The sequence below is a fragment of the Equus quagga genome, chromosome 8 (assembly GCF_021613505.1).
Source record: "Equus quagga isolate Etosha38 chromosome 8, UCLA_HA_Equagga_1.0, whole genome shotgun sequence".
NCBI lineage: Eukaryota > Metazoa > Chordata > Mammalia > Perissodactyla > Equidae > Equus > Equus quagga.
The window spans coordinates 43,188,008-43,211,426 of NC_060274.1; the positions used below are offsets into that span (position 1 = coordinate 43,188,008).

Here is a 23,419-nt window from a genome sequence, read left to right on the forward strand (position 1 = left end):
CTCAGCTGCACCCCCAACCATGCATGCAGGATGAGGCCATGAGGCAAGAGGGAGAGAGGGGAGGAAAACACGCTCTCTCGGAGGGGAAAGCGTTTGGTGTGACTTGGGAGCGTGGTGCCTGACACCGTGGAGTAAGAGCCAGCCTCAGCCCCCTGCTGCCCCACCAACTCAAAACTGGGGGGGCGGGAGGAGGCCAGGGCGCACCGGGGACCCAAGGCCTGCACCGTGGACACCAGCAGGTTCTCTCTTATAGTGTGTTATCTAATTTTCCAGCTAAACGTGTCTTATTTTTTTTAAGTAGTGGAAAAGATCATTCACAGAAATTATACTTTTTCAGCTGTGATATACCTCACCAGAGCTTTTTGTTAAATCCTGATTTTATGTCACTGTGGTGGGCAGAAGTGACCAGCCTAGTGGGCTGCAGGGAAGGCTGCGTTGCTCCGGCCCATCCACCCCTACCAGGCCCCATCCCCAGAAGCCAGGGCCACCTGGGAGCGAAGGAGCCATCCTGACAGTTCTAGAAAAGGGCACATCCTGACAGTTAAAACAAAACCCATAGGCGGCTTTCCGCTACTTGGAGAAGTTGCCACCCCCAACAGAACATTAGTCCATGTAGCTGTCTTCTATATAAAATATCTAGAAAACGCAGGAAGTTAGGCTTTCAGAGTTCAACCGGAAAAATCAACGCCCAGTGTACGTATGAGCTATTCTGAGATGGGGTCCACCCAGAGAAACCTTTCAAATGTGTGGCTAAGATTAGGCGAATGACAACAGTAACTCCTGCCGCCTATGGTGTGCCTACCAGGTGCCAGCAACGGGTGCCTCCCACACAGAACCCCGCCCAACAAGCCCGTGAGGCTCGTCATCTCTGCCCTGCAGGAGTCACCTGGCGCCCTGCCACCAGGCCTGCCTGCTTCTGACACGGGAGCCCTGGCTGCTCAGCAGAGAAGATGGCAGCCCAGCCCAGCCCATCACCCTGGTTGAGAAGGCTGCACCAAGAAGTAGGAGGGTCTGCACAGAATCTTCTAGAACATGGTGTTCAACAAGCACCTCTCAGAGCCTGTCAGGGTGGACTAGGCCCTGATGTGCTGGAGCTAATGGCCATAGTCACAGTATTCTTTGGGCAAGGGTGGTGGGGGGGGGGGGGGGGGGCGGGGTGAGAACAGAGCATCCAGCTGCGCCACAGCCCTGACACATGGGGAGTGCACGGCCACAAAAGCCAATTCAGGGAATGAAGTCTCTCCAGGGCATGGGCCCCACACCACCCTCCCCAACAAAATGACAATAGGTTCATTGAGCTCATGGGAAGAAAGGCACATTCTTACCATTTTTATTATCTACTTAATTAAGTAGAAGAATTTCAATGAGAAAGTTGGACAGCAACTTAACTATTTGTCTCCAGGCACCTTTGAGAAATAATCCTCAGGAGAGGGTTTCACGATTCTCCTCCTGAGTTGAGATAACGGGGCACAGAGCAGCGCAGTGGGCCGCTTGCAGCCTCAGCCCTTTATCCTTCCTCACGGCTGGACGCCAGGCCAGCCCTGTCCCAGCCCAGCACCCACCCAGCAGCCTCTGCGGGGGATTTCATTTCAGGGTATCCTGGCCAGCGTCTGCCAGCCTCCTGGGCCAGTTACACACACGCTCTCTGAAGGAAGCCCCGGGAGTAATGAGCCCCGAATGGGCCGTGTCACAGCCACTGGGGAGAACGCTAGCTCCCCGTGAGTGGAGATCAGTATGGCACAGACACCCCCTTAATTCTGCTGAAGGACCAAGTGCTGTTCGCCCGAGGGGCTGCCCCAGAGGGACCACTGCTCGCTCAGCTGGCCTGCCTCCCTCTCAGACGCCTCTTCTATTCCTCTTCTGGTAAAAAGTGACATCTGACTGAGCTGCTCAAAAATAAGGATTTCAAGTTTTTACCAGCTGCCTTGAGGCTGAACCACACACCCAGATGCTGGGTGGTGTGCGTGTGCGGCCATCTGCTAAGTCCACCAGCAGATCCTATTATCAAGCACTTGTCTTTCCGAAGCGGACAAACACAGCTGTGCAGATGTAATGGCATGAAGGGAGCAGCCTCTCCCTCCTCCTGACCCTTGGCCCCTGGACAGGGACACTGAGGAGCATCTCCTCGTCACAATCTGCAGTCGTCGCTGGCAATGCTGCCCAGGCTGAGGCTGATGGAAGCTGCCAGAAATTACCCCCATACACTGGAACACTCATGGTTGGTGCCCATTCCTCCCAGCTCCCTCATTAGGACTGAGCTTCTCGTAAAAACTTACAGGGCTCGCGTTTCCCCAAGGACTGTGACAAAGCACAGGCCTTGCTCTAACTCACCACCCAGGACTGTGGCTCCCTGCCTTTCCCACCCCAGGCCACCTCACACAGGGACTCCGGGCCCTCGTTCTGTCCACGCACCTTGCTCTCTGGAGATATCCGCCTTGTACCAGAACTTGGATGTGTCTTGGACAAAGTTCACGGACACATGCTTATCACCTGGATTATCTGCGAAACAGAATTCAAAAACAGTAACTGTCAAGGTTTTATTGCAACCTCTCACCTTCCAGAGAACTAGAAGTTCAAAGTCCAGCCTCTGGGCAAGGATGGAGCGTTCTGAGGAAAGTGCGCACTATTCAACCACAGAGGAGGTGACTGACGCGGAGCAGGGGCCAAAACACACAGACAGCAGGACACTGTGACGGGCACTTGACAACACACGTCAACAACACGCAGTTAGAAAGACAGAACCAAAGGGAGCGAGGGGGGTGCTGCTAAACCAGTGTCAGAATCTTATTCTTACGTATCTGAAATATTTAGTAATTAAATTCTGAATGAATTCATCGAATTCAAAACAGAAAGTTATTTTTGAAGAATTACAATTCCACCTGAAAGGAAAAAGGGAAGCACTGCAGAGGTCTACGTTTTCTGCTGCTGGAATGAATGAATCTAATGTGGATAAATGCAGAAGCCGAGGTGAATTAAGAAACTCTGCATCGGCATTCTGCTTTGGGCTGGCAGTGTGGCTCTGGATTTTTCTTTCAAGGGGCTCAGCCCAGCACTAGAGATGGCACCCGCTCTGGAGGCCCACAGGTAAATCCCAGGGGCCCTCCCTTTCCTGAGAAAACACAGAGGTGGGCCCCCTACCTGGTGGAGACACACCTACCTGGAGAAGGTGCTGCAGCCTCCGAAGCCTTGGAAAAGTCCGGAAGGACATTTGGGAAAGGGATGCTCATGGTGCTCCCGCTGTGGGGGCTGGAGAAGCCACTCGAGGAGGGAGAGACGGAGCCGAAGGAGCGGTCTCCCTCCGAGGCGCGCTTCTTCTCAGGAAGGGGCGGCTGCCCAGGCAGGGTCAGCCCCTGGCCCTGCAGGACCGGACTATGGTGGCCGCTGTGTCCAGGCGCCACCGTGAGAAAGTTGTGGGACAGGAAGCCATTGTCGGCAGCCGCCGCTGCTGTCCGCGGGTTGCCGGGGGCCTGGGATGCACTGTGGGAATTGGCCAACACGGCCCCTGGGTCCTCCCCAGGGGGAAGGCCACTTCCCATGGGGGCAGCGCCAAAGCTCAGGAAGGCCTGGCCGCTCGGAGGACCCAGAGCTTCTGGTGGCTCCGCCAAGGACAGCTCGTGGCTGTGGAAAGAGGCCTGGAGCTCCACAGGTGGGAAATGGGGCCGCGCGGGGCTGTCCTTGCCGGGGCCGGGGAACTCGCTGGCGCTAAGGAGGCCTCCTGCGGGACGGCCGCTCCCCAGCAGGGTCAGCGTGGATTTGGGGCTGGTCTCCACCCACTGGTGCTCAGCAGAGGAAGGGCTGTTCAAAAGACAAACCAGTCAAAGAGAAGGCCAAGGCCAAGGAGACGCCTCAGTATTAGCCACTGTTCCCCAGCACGGTGAAGATCGAGATGAGAAGACCGCGGGTCAAGTCTTGCCTTGCAGCACAGGGGCACCCAGCCCCAGGACGGACAGACCCTCCCGCGGGCCCCTTGTGCTCATGAGTCCCAATCCTGTCTCCTTGGCCTGTCATGCCCCGTCCTTCCTTGCTCTTACCTGGCAAAGCCCTCCCTTTCTTCAAGACGAAGCCCAACTGTGTCCCCATCTATGAAGCCCTCCCAGCCCTGTGCCCTGCACCCAGCCCTTGTCGGTGTGTGTGCAGGGATTAGCAGGGTCCCTGCCTCTGGTCCCACCACATGGGGCACGTGTGTCAGCCAGGCATCACACATGCATTAACTGTCAGCTTCTCCTCACAGCCCCAGGCCGAAACCCCATGCCCCGATGCCTAATCCGGTGCCTGGCTCAGTTTCCAGTAAGTGCTGGCTGACGAACCAGCTACTTCAGGGATACCAGTAAGAACACTGGAAATGACCATACTGGAGATTGGAGATTCCACCATTAAGAATATTGGAAAGTACGCTACATCTAGGAATATGGAGAGATACTGAGCAACCACCCAATTGCACACATGTATTTCACTGTCAAACACTTATTTACTCTGTGTATGATGCCAAGCCCTTAGATGAGACCCCCCCCCACCCCGCATTTTTTTTTTAAAAGTAAGCAGGTAAAATTATGGGAGTTAACTGGACAGCAATGTGCCCACACATAAGCAAAACACGAAGCAGTTATTCTTACTCTGGGCATATGAGTTTCTCACTTGTGGAATGTTCCTGGACTTCCTACCACCTATGCTTCCTGAACACCAGCACAAGTGCCACGTCCCCGAGTGCAGCTGTGTCCTGCCTGCCCGCCCCATGCCCCACCCTGCAGCCGCGGGCCGGCCCCTGCTGGCCCCCCAGCACCCGCCTTCCAGCCTCAGCTCAGACAACTGTTTCATTGACGCCAGTCCTGAACTGCCCACTGCTCCCGGACACTAAGTGCAGGTGCATCCCTTGGTTCCTTGAGCACTCCGCCTGTCGACAGTGAGGGGACACTCTTGGGCATTTTTATTTACAATTGTATTTTTGAAGGGTGGTCACTGTCAATCCATAAAGGAGCCCAGTGTCATATGGAGGGCGAGCCCTCAGCCCTCCCTTTGCGGCCCCAGCATTCGGGGTCTGTAGGAGCGGCCTGTGTAAAGTCAAAGGCCCCCTACCTCTCCCTCCGCTGGCCGGGGCTGCTGCTGGCAGTGGTGCAGGAGGATGGGAACGCCCGCTGAAAGGAGGGTGCCGGTGGCATGTCGGCCCGGAGCATGGCGGGGTTGGGTCCGGCGGGGCTCTCTGACATCCCCACAGGGTGACTGAGGAGCTCAGGGCAGCCTCGTGGTTCTGGAGCAAGGAAACAAGAGCAGAAAGACCCGTTATAGGATTCGAGGAGCCACAAGCTCAGCCCTTTTTCTTTTCTGTAAGGACAGTGTGGACTTTGGAAGCTTTCTGCTGCTGAAGGAGGCGGCCCGATTCCACCGCGTGTGGGTTTCTCTTGGCCGGCACATTTCCAAAATGCAAGACACCTAACTCCAGTCCCCACTCTCAGCTTTCAATGCGGCACTGTGAGCTGTGTCGTCAACTACACAAGCCGGTTAGGTCGCTGCAGCGAGGAGGTAAGCACGATGTCACCACCGGAAGGCCATTTCCCTGATTTACTCACGGCCCTGATCATCCATGCCATTTCTCATTTCAGAAAGGGTGAGGCCTTCTCTCTGCAAACCAGCAGGGGAGTCCACAGAAAAGACCCACTTTCCACTAAGCGCAGCCCCATGTCTGGGGCTGGCTGGGCACTTAACCTCCACTAGTCCCTGAGTTGGTAGCTCTGCTCACAACATTTACTCTGACACCTCCCACCTCCAGCACAACCCTGCCCCCTGGTGCCCTCGCCCCTCCAGGTGCAGAGACCACCCTGGCCTCGCCCCTGTCACGCGGGGAGTGAGAAGCCAAGAGTCATGAAAACCTGCCTGTCTGACACCAAGCTCACATAGTGCATGGAATTTCAGACATCCCACCAATGAAAGGTCTGCTCTGCTTATGGCCAAACATCTCCATTATTTCCGGGTATTTTTAAAACCTTGCCTTTTAAACTAACCTTTAAGAACTGGATGAATTTACCATGGCGAATAAAATAATATTGTGAGAATTATGGCTCATGTTGCTTTCTGCTTTAAGAGAGGATCAGTAAGAGAATAATAAAGTTAAAAAAAAAAATCCACATCACTCATATTACTCAGTCCCAGGAAAGGGGACAGCACTGAGGCAAGTTTGACATCCATGGCTGTGTCTCCCCCACCACAGATCCATTTGGGAGCACGTGGAAAAGAGCCAAACAGGGCTGTGGTCAGGGCACAGCTTCAGGGAGAAAAAAATTGGGGTTCAGAGCTACCCAGGCAGCTATGTCTTGAAGGACCAAGAGCTCACAGAAAAGGGGTCTGCAGAGAAGTGAGTAAAACATTCAGAGCACGATTTCCCCTCAAGGCATTTCTGCCTCCTGAGCTCAGAGACAGAGGACCAAACACCTGGTAACCTAGACAGAAGCTCTGCTGAGAAACCAAAAGACAAGCAGGCATTTGAGCATTTTCATGGTGGGGGCTGGAAAACAACACTTAAGAGCTCAAGGCACTTACTCAGTAAGAGGAGCCCTTGAAACCACTGTAAGGATTCAAGGTGAGGGACGTAAAGACTACAGCCTGGGAGTACGAGCTCCCACCAGGATCAGCCCTGACTGGATCCAAATAGTCTGCCTGAGAGAAAATCATTGAAAGGATTCCTCTCTGGGGAATACACCACCCTCTAGAGCCTGCCTGTCCGTCCATCCGTCCATCCATCCATCCATCCATCTACCCATCTATTCATCCAGCCATCTATCCATTCATCCATCTATTCATTCACCCATCCATCTATCCATCCATCCATCCATCTATCCATCCATCTATCTATCCATCCATCCATCTATCCATCCATCTATCTATCCATACATCCACCCCTCCATCCATTACTTATCTATCCATTTATCTATCAATCCATCCATCCATCTATCATCTGCCTCTCTATCCACCCATTCATCAATCATCTATTATATGTCTATCCATCTATCTGTCTATCCATCCATCCATCCATCCATTTATATCTACCCATCTCTCTATAATTTTTTAGACACAATACCAAATAAAAAGTGATCAGCCATGCCAAGTAACTGCACAAAGAAATGAAAACTAAGACAAAAACAAAAGACAGAAAAAACACTGACAGCTGATACAAAAATTGGAATTAAGACACAGACTTTAAAATAACTAAACTGAAAATGTTTCAGAAAATAGAAGAGACAGAGAATTTCACCAGAGAACTAGAGTCCATTAAGAATAATCAAAAGGAAACCATAGAATTTAAAAACAAAATTAATGAAGTTAAGCATTCAGTCAATGATGTTATCAGCAGATTAGACACAGCATAAGAAATGATGAGTGATCTGGGAAATAAGTCAGAGGAAAACATCCAGCCTGAAGCACAGAGAAGAAAAAGAATGGAAAATACAGAAAAGAGAATAAAGACATACGGACATGATGAAAAATCCTAACAGACACGTAACTAGAGTCCTAGAAGGGGTGGAGAAATTGATGAGGCCAAAGCAATACTGGAAAGATGTTTACTGAGAATTTCCCAAACACACTAAAGAAATCAAGCCACAAGTTAAAAAAAAATCCAAGAAACTTAAGATAAGTACATAAAAAAGAAAACTACACATACTCACTAATAGTAAAACTTATAAAAACCAAAGACAAACTTTTAAACACAGCACCCTGTCCAATTTTGGGGGAGGGTGGGAGCCAATTTCAATGTTAATTTTTTAAAACATTTAGTAAACTTTTCATTACAGAAAAGCCCAGTGCTAACGTCCTATTTGTACAGGCCCCACTGTTAGCTCCTGTGCACGGGGAGTGCCCCTCCATCCAACGGCAAACACTCTATGACCAGACAGCGCTGGCTCGGTGAATGTCTGCATCCTAACAAACCCACATGCCCATCTCCTGCTATGACTCGCCTGGAAATTCCTAGAGCAGATGCGGTCTCCTTACTCACAACTATGTGACTGCCCCTCACTTCAGCATAACATTCCACAGTAAAAGTTGTAAAATAAATGTTTGTTGAGTTAATTAACACATTGGATGGTCTTCAAAGCCCAGCCTTCAATCCTTTCAATTGAAACTGGGGTAGAAAAATGAAGGTGCATGGTGTTCCAGACTATCCCTCCGCACCCTCACTTCTCTTCTTGGTAATAAAATAACATCATCTACATCTGCCTGTATTTATTTCCCACTTAAGATGTATTTGCCGAGCATCAACTATCAACACAGTGCTGGATGCTGCAGGAGAGCGAGTGTTTGGGGGTCCTGCCCTCTGGGTGAGCATTTTGCCAGAACGATGAGATGCAAATTAACATCACATCGAGGAGCATGTGAGGGGCAGCCTGTGAGCTTCAGAGAAAACTGCAGGAAGAATCTTTTCTGTCTGGGGAGAGCTGGAAGACTTCGGAGGAAGTGGCATTTGATGGAAGTCTGGAAGGAAGTGTGGAATTCTGATAGACTAAACGGGTGCAACGGGAGTGCGGGCACCATCCGCAGAATGTGCTCACAGGAGTGACCCCACTGTTCATTGCTGGGCCCCACCACTGAGCTGGCAGCTGGTGGAAGCCCCAGGTCACTCATGCTATGACTTAATGAATGAGTTAGCAAAGGCTCAGACACGGTCCCCATGCAGTGGGGGGGCTGCACATCCTGTGTGTGGAGTCGCAGTGCTGCAACAATCTCGGGAATCCCACAGCAGACTCACGTGTTCCTGACATTTCCACCCAGGGAGAGTAAGATCACGCTCTGTTCTGTTACCACGTTGCCTGTTCCAGAAAACAGCAGGCCTGTGCTTCCCCTGAAAGTGGCTTTGTTCATAACTCAGCCCCAAATCCAAAGTACACGGCTGGGCTGGGTTTTGTTCTCTCTGGTCAGTTCAGTCCCTGCCCCCAGGCGACAGGACTTTACCATTTATCCGGGGAGGGAGGCAGCCAGGACCTCAGCACAGAGACAGGACTTCCTGGCTACCTCTCCCACTGAGCCCAGGTCCCTAGTGTGCCCAGAGATGCAGCAGTTAAATGCAGCTGCCACTCGTCTGGAGGCCCCGCATTCCATCCACTAGGAGTGGGCCTTGGGGGAGATTCAGTAGCAGGGAAGTGGGGCACTGGCCACTGTCCCTAGAGATTTGGGAGCATAGGAACAGGACCCCACCTGTCCGGAGAAGGACACCGAAATGAGTCCAAGAACAGACAAATGAACCAGTTATGTGAGTCAGACCCGCAGACTGCAAACCCTTCCTCATGGATTCACCTCACTTCTAGAAACGTGCTTGCTACAAGAGCAGACAGAATGGGTCGTCACTGTTTACTGCTCAACTTGCACATTTGCTGTTCACAGTTAAACTATAGGAAAGTCTGAAAGGACCACTGTCTGTGGGCTGCCTGTTCCGAGGGCTCAGCCCTCTGTCTTCTCAGCTCTGGGCAATCAGGAGCAGAGATTTCCAGTCAGCCAGGGAGGTCCTCCAGGCGACACTTGTGGAACGTTTGCCGTGCAGCTGCCTTCTGTGTGAGCGTGTGCCAGGCAGGCTCTCCTCCATCTAGGCTCTGGATGCCACAGTGAGCACACGGTCCTAAACCAAGGATACGAGTGGCTCCGGCCATCAGACTTGTTCCTGGGGTAGGGCCCCCTTTAGGATGGGTGTCCACGGGAAGGGGGGATAAAACCTACACAAGGATGCTGCTTTAGGTCTGTGCATGTCCGAGCCCTGCTGCCCCAGCGGATCTGGACCCCGAACAGCCGCCTCTCGTACGTCCCTGGCATCCTCCCCTCAAAGTCTCACCTCAGTTCTTCCTCACCATATTCCCACATTCTCCCTTTCCTGCTGACACCCTGGGAGGACACATACCACCCTTGCTATTTGGAAATCCCACCCCCTCTCACTTCCTGGCTTCCCCCAGGCCAGCTGGTGTCCAGCGCCTGCAGGCACTGTGAGCCGGAAGGAGGGAGCGTGCCCTCTCCCTCTGCGCTCTGGGACGCCTAGGCCTGGGCTCCCCTCTGCTTCCGCTTCCTGTGCTCCCTTCGCCCAGCACAGGGTGAGAGAGGGTCACAGGCTCTTTTCCAGAAGGTCTATTTTTATGCTGTCGTTGGAGCTGTTGCAGGAGGTTCTGTGGGAAGCTGTCCACTATTTACATCACATATAAGTTAAGAGGAAGAAAGGGAACCCATGCTGCTCACAGGCTGGGCCACTGGCTCACTGTCCTCTGGAGCCTGGTGCCTGGCCTGAGGCCTAAGACCCATATGTGGAGAGAACTGCCAGACAGCGAAACTGAAGGAGGGACCTAGACATCCAGGTTCATCCCAGGAGACGACTCTTATCCTAGATGCAGGAGCCACACTCATTAAACACAAGTCAGGACATGTGACGTCAAAAAAGAAAAAAAATCAACATTTCCCTGTCTTTTTAGTTACATAAAAAAATCTTACAAAGGTATAAAAATTATTCACTCATACATCAATTACTGTTAATAATTACAAATTGCCTTTAAACTTTTTAATTGACCTTTAATGAAAAACAAAATAAATTTAACTGAGATCAAGATTATACTCTCCTATCCAGGTGAAGAAACTTGAGTTTTGTTATTTAACTACCTAAAAAGTTAGTGTTGACATCTGGCCTATAATAAATAGGCATATTCACAATAAACTCTTAGAAATGAGTGAAAATATCTATATCTATCTATCTATCTAACCTATCTATCTATCATCTGTCTCCATTCCTCCACCCTCCCTCCTGGTTATACCCTGGGATTGTCTTGTTAACTAGGAAATTCCCTTCTCCACTGTTTGAGAGAGTTCTGCAAAATGGAACATTAACATATCTTTTGTCTCTTTCTTTCACCCTATTTCTGGCGTGAAATTTAGGCTGCCAGGAGGGAGAGCACAGATGTCCAAGATCTAGTCCGGGTTCTCTGTCACAAGTCAGGGACCCCTAGGCACATTCTCGACTTCTAGGAACTTCAGCTACAGAATCCCATCAATTAGGATCAGACTAGATGATTTCTAGGGTCTATTTAGCTCTAAATTTAAGTATAATTTTAAGGAAGTAAGACGTTAGATGGAAAGTTCGATAGTAGTGATGTTTGAAAGAGAGTCCCTATCTTTTAATTCCTCTGTTGTTTGTCTGTGAACAACAGGCCATTTAACCAACCTTCTTGAAAGCAAAGCAAAGATGGGCGGGCAGCCAGATATAATGAGAATTAATCAGTGAAAAACCCTGAAAGACTGAGACAGCAATGCCATTGCACACGTTTTTTGATGAAAATCAAAGTCCTGCTTCTCCGGCCCCACAGATACTCTATAAACACAGAAGGAGATGATGAATGACCCCCAGATGGATAAACACATACTTTCTTGGTCTTGAGTTTTTTTTCTTTTGTAAATCCTTATGTCAAAATCACATAATATGAATGTGTTCTATGGCTTAAGGTCACCGTTTTCAGTAAGTTACAAGGAATACTTTCAAAGGATGAATGGCTCTCTCTTCTAGAAACATCCAACATTCTCATTCCCCCGACGGGGCTAGGAGAGCCCCAGCCAGTGCTGGAGTCAGGATTCCTGTCCCTTAACAGACGGGTGACCCTTCTGTGACATTCTCATGCCAAGTGGAGCTATTCCCTTCAAAAAAAAGTATGCCACCACTTTTCTTTTACCCAATAACCCAAAAGAACAGAAAATGCAGACAAAATAGTTCACGACACTTAGGACCCTGTTTTCTCTTCTTTGAAGATGCCCCACTTCTATTCAGAGGTTTTGATTCAAACATGCTGGAAAGAAAACTCTTTTCCCCTCCTTTAGTGGGTGCTGTGTAGGGAATTCTAATGTGGAAACAGTAAAAACAGTTTTTTCCTTCACAATGAGTGTTTCCAAAGCAGTTTCTATAATTAAGATGCATTACGGGAGGCCAGTTTCTCTAAGTAACTAACAAACCCCTTAGCAATCTGTAAAAAGAATGAGCATCTTCCACAAATGGGCTCTGGTGTGAGCTCTCAGGAAAATAAACCCCTCCTTTCCTGCTAGACTTTAAGGACGAATGACAGCGGGGCGGGAGCTCCTGAGGGTACCTGAGACCACCCAGAGCCTGAGCTGGAGGGAGCCACACACATAGCTGAGAAATTGGGGGTGGGGGTGAGGCCTCAAGACATCAGGCTGAGGCCAGAACGGCTCTACGGCTCACTTACATTTCCGTTTTTTAAAACTTGCAGTAAAATACACATAACGTAAACTTTACCATCTTAACCATTTGAAACGTACAGTTCAGCGGCATTAGGTGCACTCACGTGTTCTACAGCCATCATCACCATCCATCTCCAGAACTCTGTCCATCTTGCAAAACTGAAACCGTGTCCCCATTACACATTTACTCCCCATCCGCCTCCCCCAGCCCCTGGCATGCACCATTCTACTGCCTGTCCCTATGAATTTGACTCCTCCAGATAACTCAGAAGTGGAATCACACAGTATTTGTGCTTTCATGAGTGGCCTATGTCTTCAAGGCTCATCTATGTTGGAGCATGTTTCAGAATTTCCTCCCTTTTTAAGGCCACATAATATTCTATTGAACAGCTGGACCATATTTTGTTTATCCCTTCCATGGACGGACACTTGGGGTGCTTCCAGCTTTTGACGACTGTGAATAGTTCCACGTCCTCCTTTCGTATTCCTTTAGCCAGTCTGAGTTGGGACTGGTTACTCGCAACAGAAAGTGGCCTCAGTCAGAGGAAAGCCTGCCTCGAAGCTGCTTCCAGTCCAGTAGGAATCAAGGTAGACAAGAACACTTACAGCAGACGTGGCGATAGGCTACGGGGAAGAGTTGGCACCGGAGAGAAGAAAAGAGGCACTGAAAGTCCCCCCAGGAAAGGCTTCCTGTGCTACCCCGAGAAAGTGTGTTTCAAGCAAAGGGAAAGGCTGTGTAATTCAGCTGGAGGTATGGGATAGTGAAGATGATGGCGAGCGGAGTTACGGGATAAGCACACGGCATTTACACAGGAATGGGTGAGTTGTCAGCAGAGGCACAGAACATGCGAGACGATGCCCAGTCTATGTGGGAGAAGATGCTGCACCCATGACTCTCTGTTTGGTTAAAAGTCTTAGGTTCCCAGAATAACTCCAGTCCCATAAGTGGGCCAGTCACAGGACCAGAAGTCTGGATGCCTCCTTCCTTCAGGCAGAATTCCCAGCGAATCTGGCTTTCCTTTGGAAACGGGACATGGGACTCATCTTAAACTTTGTCATGAACCTTCTAAGGAAAGACTGCTTCAGCCTGAGTTGTCTTTATCCAGGATGAGAGTACCTACTATCGTGATTACACCATGAACACTTACAATCATGTGCAAACAGAGGGCCCAGCGGGAAAACCGCTGCTGTAATTGCAGAAAGTCTTACTGTTATGGAAAACCCTACTTCCCATGGAAGATTTAACGGACATAAATCCAAGTCATCGCACAGGACCCTCATTTCTCAGAACTCCTGTGGCACTTAGAGACCTGCATCCATTATGCCCCCAGCCCAGAAGGTAACTGGGACCCTAGGCAGCCAACGGGAGGTTTCTCCCATAATTGCAGAAACCAGAAGTCTGCTGTTTTCAAGAGATTATCACTGCTCAGAGTCTAAAACCAGGGCCCTAGCCCGGTGGTGGTGTCTTGACCCAATACTTGTAACTCGCCCTGAGAACACAAGGTACGCCATATCACAAATCCCTTGTTGGGTCACCAGGTGAAATCTCAGCCTAGGTTAAACCTCTTAGTTAACACTAGGATGGCTCATTGCAGGAACTGCCATTGCTGAGTATTTTAAGCTGGATTTTCACAGCTTGAGCCGAGACTCAGATATACTTTTTTTTTCCCCCAAAAAAGGAGGTTTTCTTCACAAATTATCGATATATTACTAATAATTACTACCTGCGTGGTACCTAAGGGGCTTACTTGGCTACCAAAAAGGCTTATCAGGGTACGCTGTCACTGGCCTAAATGTGCCAGGCAGCTAAGGCTGGGGGCCTGCCCTCACTTGCCCCAAGAAGGAAGCTCACATGTCTTGTCCACTGGAGCGGGATCCCAACAATGACAATCTTAGGTTCCCAACCTTGCTCCTTTTCCCTCTGTACCCAGCCTCCCTGGGTCAGAATCCTGTGTTCCCATGTACTGGCTATATTAGTTTGCTCAGGCTGCCATAACAAAACACCACAGACTGAGCAGCTTAAACAACAAAAATTTCTCTCTCACAGTTCTGGAGGCTCACACGGCCTCCCCTCCCCAATCCGGCGTGTTCCTGTTCTCACAGAGCCACATTTCTGCAATGGTGCAGGTCTTTTTGTTTTTTTAAAGATTGGCACCTGAGCTAACATCTCTTGTCAATCTTTTTTTTCTTCTTCTTCTTCTTCTTCTCCCCAAAGGCCCCCAGTACATAGTTGTATATTCTAGTTGTAGGTCCTTCTGGTTGTGCCTCAGCACGGCTTGATGAGCAGTGCCACATCTGTGTCCAGGATCCAAACCTGAGAAACCCTCGGCCAGTTGAAGCAGAGTGTGTGAACTTAACCACTCGGCCACAGCGCTGGCCCCTCTGTGCATATCTTTTTTTTTTTTTTTTTTTTTGAGAAAGATCAGCCCTGAGCTAACATCTGCTGACAATCCTCTTTTTGCCGAGGAAGACTGGCCCTGAGCTAACATCCGTGCCCATCTTCCTCCACTTTCTATGTGGGATGCCTGCCTCAGCACAGCTTGATGAGTGGTGCCATGTCGGCACCTGGGATCCAAACCAGCGGACCCTGGGCCCATCTTCCTCCACTTTATATGTGGGATGCCTGACTCAGCATGGCTTGATGAGTGGCGCCATGTCGGCACCTGGGATCCAAACCAGTGGACCCTGCACCACTGTGCCGGCCCCTGTGCACATCTTTTAACGCACGGTGCATTATGGTTCACTTGGCACTGTTTTCTCATTCTCAGTACTACATAAAACGATGGTTTGTCTGACGCTCATGTACCTTGGACTGAATGCAAGAGAATCCCTGTCATTCCTAGGGTGAGCCTCAGGCAGCACAGCATCTCCCTGAGAGGACAGAAATCTTTCCAGAGACAGCAGTCCTCCCAGAGGAGGCAGAGCTGAGATGGGTACAAAGGAAGTGGGTCTCCATAGCACGGCTGGAGCCGGATCAGTCTCGCCCCTGAGCCTGCAGCTGTGAGAGCTGATGCAGTCCTTTTCCACACAAGCCGCTGGTGGAGCACGCTCTGGAGAGGTGGTCATCAAGGGGTCTCTACCACGTGGCCACCCACAAGATGACCATCGGGTGCCACTTCTACTCCCTGCCCAGGAGCTGAAAGATAAGGCTCCGTGTCTTCTAGAACCTTCTGCTTTCCTTCTGGGGCTATGGCCTTAGGAATGTGTCTCCCTTCTTCCCTATCAGCAAATCTCTCAGCAGTAAGGTAGCAACAGATACTCTTTCATTTTTATACTTTTTATCCTAAAACTGTGCCCATATTTTACCTCAACCCCACCTACTCCAGGAAACAGGACAGTGTCCCAAGCTAAAGGCTTCACGTTCTTCAGGATCTGACCATGGGAGGCCTTTTACTAAATCCTCCCTCCTCACTAACTGTTCTTTATCTGTTGTATTTTATTGGACGTCTCAGGCCTCCGTGGCTGACTTCTCGAACCAGCCGGTGAAGTGCCTGCAGTAGGGACTCATACTTGCTTCACCTTGGTTTCCATAGTTTCCCAACACAGAGTAGGCATCTGTCCAGTAAATGTTTACCAAATCAGCAATGCCGAAAATAATAAGGTGGGGAACCTGTGGTTCCAGCCTCGATGGAGCCGCCACATTCCTCCCAGGCCTGCCCTCTTACAATGAGAATCCTGGACGTAACGCAACCCCAGCACAGGATACTCTGAAAGACGGAAAGAAGGCGGCTACCAGGGACCTCGGGGTGTGAGGAGGGCATGGCAGTGAGCACCCTGGTTTCCTTATTGCGGCCCATAGATCCCGGAACCATCAACAAGCACAGACAAAAATAGCTCCAGGAAAAGCCTACTCACCTAGCCAAAGGACCAAAACAAACAAACAGACAAACAGGCAAACAAACAAGAGTAGCCTAATAGCAGAAAAGTTTTTGGCAATACTTGCCCTATTCCAACCAAATGCCACTGGGAGAAGCCACCCCACCCCCACCCGTACCCCCACCAGGGGTTTAGAGAGGATAAGAAGCAATGTTAAACTTTCATACCTCCCCCATCCCACAGAAGGAGGTGGCCACTTAGATTTCCCAACCAGGGGTGAGCTGGCATCCACCCACACCTACCACCATGAGTGAATGCAGAGGGCAAGTCAGGCAAGCCGGGACTACACTTTCTCCTCCCCCCCTGGTGTCAACAGGGCCCAGAGGGAAAGTTAACATAATCATCCATGTAGCCCTGGAACCACAGCTCAGCAGGAGCACTGCCTGCTTAAAAAAAAAAGGAAGACTGGGGCTGGCCCCGTGGCCGAGTGGTTAAGTTCGCGCGCTCTGCTGCAGGCGGCCCAGTGTTTCGTTAGTTCGAATCCTGGGCGCGGACATGGCACTGCTCGTCAGACCACGCTGAGGCAGCGTCCCACATGCCACAACTAGAAGAACCCACAACGAAGAATACACAACTATGTACCGGGGGGCTTTGGGGAGAAAAAGGAAAAAATAAAATCTTTAAAAAAAAAAAAAAAGGAAGACCAGATTAAAAAGAATCCAGACCTCAAAACATAATATCCCAAAAGTCCAGGGTAAAATTTAAAACTCCCATTCATCATACCAAGAACCAGGAAAAGCACTTGAATGAGAAAAGACAATTAACTGATGACCACACCAATATGAATCAGATGTTGGAATTATCTGGCAAGGATTTTAAAGCACCCATCATAACAATGCTTTAACAAACTACTATGAATTCTCTTGAAACAAATTATGAAAACCCAGAAACTCAGCAAGGAAATGGAAGTTATTTTACAAAGTGGAAATCAGAGAACTGAAAAATACAATAACAGAAATAAAAAACTCACTGGATGGGATCAGAAGGAGAGTGGAGATGACAGAGGAGGGAATCAGTGAACTTGAGGACAGAGCAATACAATTTACACAATCTGAAAAGCAGAGGCAAAACAGACCGAAAATAAAATAAACAGAAGCTCAGGGATGTGTGGGACAGTAACAAAGATCCAACTTTGTATCACTGGAGATCCAGAAGGAGAAGAGGAAGAGACTGGAGCGGAAAAAGAATTGAAAGAAATAATGCCTGAAAACTCCCCAAATTTGGTAAAGAACACAACCTTTGGATTTAAGAAGCCAAATGAATCCCAAACAGGATAAACAACAAGAAAAAAAATTCACACATCATGATTAAGCTTCTGAAAGCTACAAACGAAGAACGATTCTTAAAAGCAGCCTGAGAGAAATAAGAGATTATGTATAGGGGACACCAATCTGAATGATAGCAGCTTTCTCATCAGAAACCAAGGAAGCCAAAAAGGAGTGGCACCCACTTCCTGAACTACTGAAAGAAAAAGACTGTCAACTGTGAATTCTATATGTGGTAAAAATATGCTTCAGGAATGAAGGGAAAATAAAGACACTCACAGATGAAAGAGAGCAAAGAGAATTTGTTGTTTGCAAACCTATCCTTAAAAAAAATGGCACGGGAAATTTTCCAAAAAGAAGGAAAATCATAAGGAAGGCTTGGAACTTCCAAAATTAAGAATGTCAGAATGGGTAAAAGTGAAGATAAATATAATAGTCTATTCTTCTTGTGAGCCTCTGAAGTCATATTTGATGATGGAAGTAAAAATTAGAACACCTTCAGGCATGGTGTTTGATGCATACAGACGAAATATTCAAGACAACTATAGTTTAGAAGTGAGGAGGGTAAAGAGACCTGAAATGAAGTAGGAATACCACACTTCTCGCAAAGTGGCAAACTGTGGATCCCAGTGGACCATGCAAAGTTACGTATGCACGTCATGTTACCCATGCATGTCATGTTACCCAGAGCAACCACTAAGAAAACTACACACAGCGATGTACTCAAAAACCTATCAATAAATCAAGATGGAACACCCCCCCCACACACACATGTTTAAGCAACCCAAATAAGGCAAGAAAAGAGAGATGGAGGGACGAGAACCAGGGAAACAAACGAAAACCACTGCATCCATGTTTTCTCCTAAAATTGCATTTAGTCCTTGATCCACCTGGACTTGATGTCTATATGTGGTATAGAGGGATCCATTTTACCTTCTTCCATGTGGAAACTGTTCCAGCTCTATCTGTAGAGCAGTTCCTTGTTCCCTCGCTGACCACACCTCCTTTTGTCTTGTGCCAAAATTCCAGTGGTGCGCAGGTGTGTTCTGCATCTCAGTCTCTTTATTGATCAACCTCTCCATCCTTATCCCAGCCCATACTTGCTTAATTTTCTGGATTCATGGTAAGTCCTCATATCTGGTAGTGGTATCCTTGCTGTCAAGATCCTTTATTGTATACATTTTTTAATTAATTTGTCAAGTTCCGTGAAAAACATCTGTTGGTATTTTGATTGAAATTGTATTAAATACATAGATGACACTGGGAAGATTCCACATCTTTATGACGTTATCTTCCTATCCAGGAACATGGCCTTTCTCTCCATTTATTGATTTATTTTTATATGTCTCTTAACAAACCTTTCAAAGTTTCCATATTAACCAAAAAAGTGTCATCTTAAACAATCTGCAAGTAACTTTATTACTCCAGACTTCCTTTAATGGCTCCATGATATTCCTGACTTGATTGTCCCCAGCCAAAGTGCAGCAGGAGCTACAAACGCAACCAGGACCGTGCTCACGACGGAAAGTTAAGAGGCAGAACTGATGGAGACAACCAGAAACACTGTGTGCTCTCCTCAGAGTCTGCTCTGGAGTACAAGGGACAGCAGGTGGTGTGACATCTGATCTGCTCTTACCAACAGAGATATAAGGAGGGGACCCCAAGACCCACATCTTCCAGGACCAAATCTTGTCTTCGGGGGACCCTTCTCTTTCTTATCTTCCCAGGGCTGTCTTGAGAGGAGCTCCACAGCATTCTAGAAGCTTTTCCAACTGCACTCAGTCAGCCAGGAATGCTGGCTGTCCCAATGATTCCCCAGTCCACCACCCAGCTGAGTCCTAATCATATTCTAACCCCAGTGCTTCCAACTCTCTACTCTCTCCCACTCTGAGTTCGTAAAATCCTGTGTCACATTTATTTACCTGGTCTAGCTGGTACCCACCCACCTTTGCCACCTGCTCTCCCTGAGGCTAATCACATATCAGCTATCAGACAGAGAGCACTGCTCCAGGTCAAAGATCCCCTTGTTACTTAGTGGCAAAACTGGAAGTTGAACTGGTTCCCTGATTTCTTAGTCTAGCGTTCTTAAACTTGGAAAAATGGCAGTGGGCAGTGGCAGTGAAAGAGTACAGCCTGTGAACAGGGTGTTGTAGACCCCACTCTTATGTCAACTGTGATCCAGTCACTTTATTTATTTATTTATTTATTTTTGAGGAAGATTAGCCCTGAGCTGACATCTGCCCCCAATCCTCCTCTTTTTTTGATGAGGAAGACTGGCCCTGAGCCAACATCCGTGCCCAGCTTCCTCTACCTCACATCTGGGACGTCTACCACAGCATGGCTTGCCAAGCGGTGCCATGGCTGCACCCGGGATTCGAACTGGCAAACCCTGGGCCACCAAAGCGGAACGTGCACACTTAACCGCTGTGCCACCAGACTGGCCCGATCCAGTCACTTTAAATCACAAGAGAACATCTGGAGTCAAGACTGTCTCAGGTGGGCCTCAGGCAAAGTGAAAGGGAAGTATTCTTAACAGACCCTGGACTTGGAGCCAATCCCAGGTGGGCCACTGATGCTATAAGACCAGTTTCCACATGGTACTTATTAACATCCTTCATCCCGCAACCTCATCCCCACCTCATCTCAACTCAGCTTAATGCTTTTGGATGTTATTTTACTGTTTTCTTAAAATATAGGGAAAGAAAACTGAAGGGTAGGAGAGGGAAGAGACAATATGGGCATATCCCATCGATAAAGGGTCCCTAAAGCATAAATTGCTTGCCTAGAACTCATCCTGACATCGAACCCAACTCCACTCGTCTAACTTTCATCATGCCTCCAGAGCCCTGCTCATGTCCGTGGCTTTGAAACCAAAAATTTCTCTAAAATGTTTTAAAATCCTGGTTACATCACGCTTAGCAAATTTCTTTATAAAGAGAACGATAACGGAAATCAGAATGATAGCTGCTTTTGGCCAAGTGCCTCCTGCATGCCAGGCACGATGCTGAGCCCCAAAGAGATGCCTTCTGATTCAATCCCCAAATAAGGTTTCCATGTGCAAATTATGACCCCGTCTTATGGATGAGCAAACAGCGACTCCGAAAGGTGAGGTTAAGAACCTTGTTGAAAGGAGGCCTACTCATCTCTGTGACTTGGAAAGCTCTGTTCTTTCCACGGGACATCCTCGCCTCCCATCAGGGAGATCTCAAAGTCAGCAGCCTTAATCTAATAAAATAAGTCTGCCCTATAGTAGCTGCCTCTTTCCCCCAAATATAACATAATGCCCACATCGGAGAGGACAAGGAGCCCGCTGTGACAGCTCCCCACAGGCTGGGAAGGCCCGTGTGAGCAGTCTACAGCCCTGGGACGGTGGCCCCCACCAGACCCTCCACAGGAAGTCCCACCAGAAGCCAGCTCCCAGGATCCTAACCAGCCACCATCCTGAAGGGAGGGAAAGAATTCTCTCTCTCTCCTGATATAAAGCAACAACCAAAACTCTCTTAATCTCACCTTTGGAGTTGGGAGAATATTTCATCCTAAGCAGACCATTTCTAATATATCGATATACAAATGGATGCACGGGAAATTACTATTGTGTATTAACTGCATTGAAACGACAGGTAACATTTGAACAGACTTTATCTTCCACTCAACTGGGGACGGTCCTGGAAAGGAGAACACACAAGACTTTCAGGCTGGAAAGAATGAGAAGGCGGACCACTGACCAGCTTGGGCTTGTCTGTCTTGGAGCCACTGCATAGCTTTTCTCACAATGAAGTGTTCGGAGTTTTCCTTTCTCTCTCCCTCTTAATTGTCCCCATCCTTCCAGTTAAAATACACACACAGCGCTGTGTCAGCCCAGGCTCAGGAGAAAGTGGAACACCAGCAGAATCCTCAGGCATAGATGCCCCAGCTCAGCCACTCTGCCCTAGGCACCTGCCCCACCCAAAGCACTGCCAGAGCCTGGGCCCACACACCAGCCCTGCTCACCTCAAAGATTTCAGAGCTAAGACAAATGGAAGGACCCAGACTCTTCCCTCCGGAAGGTCTGGTAACATAATAATGTGAGCAGCTTCCCTCAGTGACGGTCTTGCTTTAAATTCACGGACTTAGTTAGAAACCAGCTCTTGGATTGCTCCGAGAGTGGACGGGACAACAGTAAATCTCATTTTGAAACCCCTACTTGCGCCTCACGCTTGCTTTTAGCATTTAGTGAAAACCCTGCTTGTCCTAGGAAGCTGTGCAGAAGCCCCGGGTCGCTGGGGGCCCTCTTTCATTGGGGCAGCCCCAGAGCCCTCACAGGTCCTGGGGGTGGACAGGGACAGCCGTGGAACAGGGCAGGCACGCTTTCTTGGTTTCAAGCAAAAGAATGTGCTGTGCTGGGAAGCAGCCCCAGCTCCGGAAAGCCACACATCTGTAAACCAGGCTTTCCACCGCCCCAGTGAGTCTCGCAAAGACAAAGCACTGCTTTCTTCTGAAAGGAGGCCCCCTCCAGGCTCCGGAGCGGCGGCGTCTTGTTCCAGACCCTTAGGACCTGAGGGCTGTAGTCAAGGGACAGGAGGCTCCGGGCAGAGTCATCCTCCTCCCAAGTCCAGCTTCCCGGGGCTTCCTGGCTGGGACTTCGCATCCCACCGCATCCCACCCCGTGCGTCCCCTCCCCCACCGGCCGGAGATCAGGTTTCAGCCTGGGCAGCCGGAGGGGCTGGAGGCTGCAGAGCCCGCCTGCGACTAGGAGTGGCCGCTTACCTGGGCACCACGGGGCGCCGGGCAGTCGCTGGAGAAGCCCCCGGGAGTCGTGGGCCGGGCAGAAGGCGCTCCGTGGGCTGCCCTCAGCGGCCCGTGGTGAGCGCGGCCCCCACCCACCGCGGCAGGGCGCCTCTGGGTTCCGGTGTCCCCGGGGAGTCGGGGCGGGACGCGGGGCGGCCCCCTCCGCGGAGGCCCATTCAGAGGGCGGCGGGAGCGCCGGCTGCGGAAAGAATCCGGCCCGCTGGGCGGCCGCGGGCTGTCGCGGGCGGGCTGCCCAGTCAGTGCCTCCAGCCGGCCTGGCCCCGCCTCGCTCCGCTGCGCTTTGCTTCCTTTTCATTGCTTTTCCCCTTTTTCCTCTTCCCTCCCTTTAATCTCTTGCAAACTCCCAGCTGAGTCCCTCCACAGCTTTGCTTCAGCCCTGGGGCCAGCGTCACCCAAAGGACAAAGGGGGTGGTGACCCCTGGGAGAAGGACCTCCTGACCCAGGACCTGCCCCTCAAGCACACCTCCCCTAAAGGGAACCCCGACTCCCTGGGGTCTGATACTCAGAGGAGAAGCCTCCAGCAACCACCAACCAGAGTCCCTGCTCAGCTCTGCCCTGGGCATCCTTGGCTGGCTCCACACCTCTCCCTTCCCCCATGGGGGCCTCATCTCTCATCTGCTGCTGGCCACCAGCACTGAGGCCCTCCTCTCCATCCCCTGCCCAGGGTAGCCTGGGGGACCTTCCTGCTGTCACAGCCCTGCTCAAACCCTGCAGGTTTTCTTCCTGGCCATGGGCTCCACACCCTGTCCAGATCTAGCTACAGAGCCTCTTTTCCAACCACTTAGCCCATTTCACCTGACTGGTAGCCTACTCCACCGACAGGCTGTTACCAGGTCTAAACACACTGTATCACTTTCTTCCCTCTTCGCTCTTCATGTCCTTCCCTTACTGGCCTTGGGGAAAGGCTAATCCCCCAAGCCAACTGGGGAAGAACTCCTACACACTCTACAAAGCCCATTTCAAATGACCTCTCATTTTTATAGGACTTGGAACACTATTCCTCTCAGTCAGTTGGAAGTACGTGCTTCACCCCTTGTGGCCTGACTGTACCAAGTCTGTATAGCAGAGCAGAGGGGCTTTGTCACACGTGTGGTCTTCAAGACTGAAGTCCAGGCAGCAGACATGCACAGGACTCGGTTTACACCTACCAGCTGCAGCACAGAATGGGCACTTACCCCTTGCCTCTCGCACCTTACGGGTTGAGCACAATCCCAACCATCCCTCAAACCTCAGCGCTGATGCCACTTGCCCTAAGGTTCTCCCTGGAAGAGAAGGTCCTACGGTCCTCC

General features: G+C 49.9%; 1 protein-coding gene across 10 annotated transcripts in view; it reads right to left on the reverse strand.

The window, feature by feature from the left end:
* TNS3 (tensin 3) overlaps positions 1–23,419 on the reverse strand; it is a 259,293-nt gene that overhangs the window by 22,646 nt on the left and 213,228 nt on the right. For all 10 annotated transcript variants that reach the window (XM_046669114.1, XM_046669123.1, XM_046669116.1 and 7 more), the window contains 3 exons: positions 5,074–5,245; positions 3,158–3,795; positions 2,413–2,499 (listed from right to left, as the gene is read on the reverse strand). In XM_046669114.1, the coding sequence (XP_046525070.1) occupies positions 2,413–2,499; positions 3,158–3,795; positions 5,074–5,245 (897 nt within the window). The remainder of the gene's footprint in view (positions 1–2,412; positions 2,500–3,157; positions 3,796–5,073; positions 5,246–23,419) is intronic.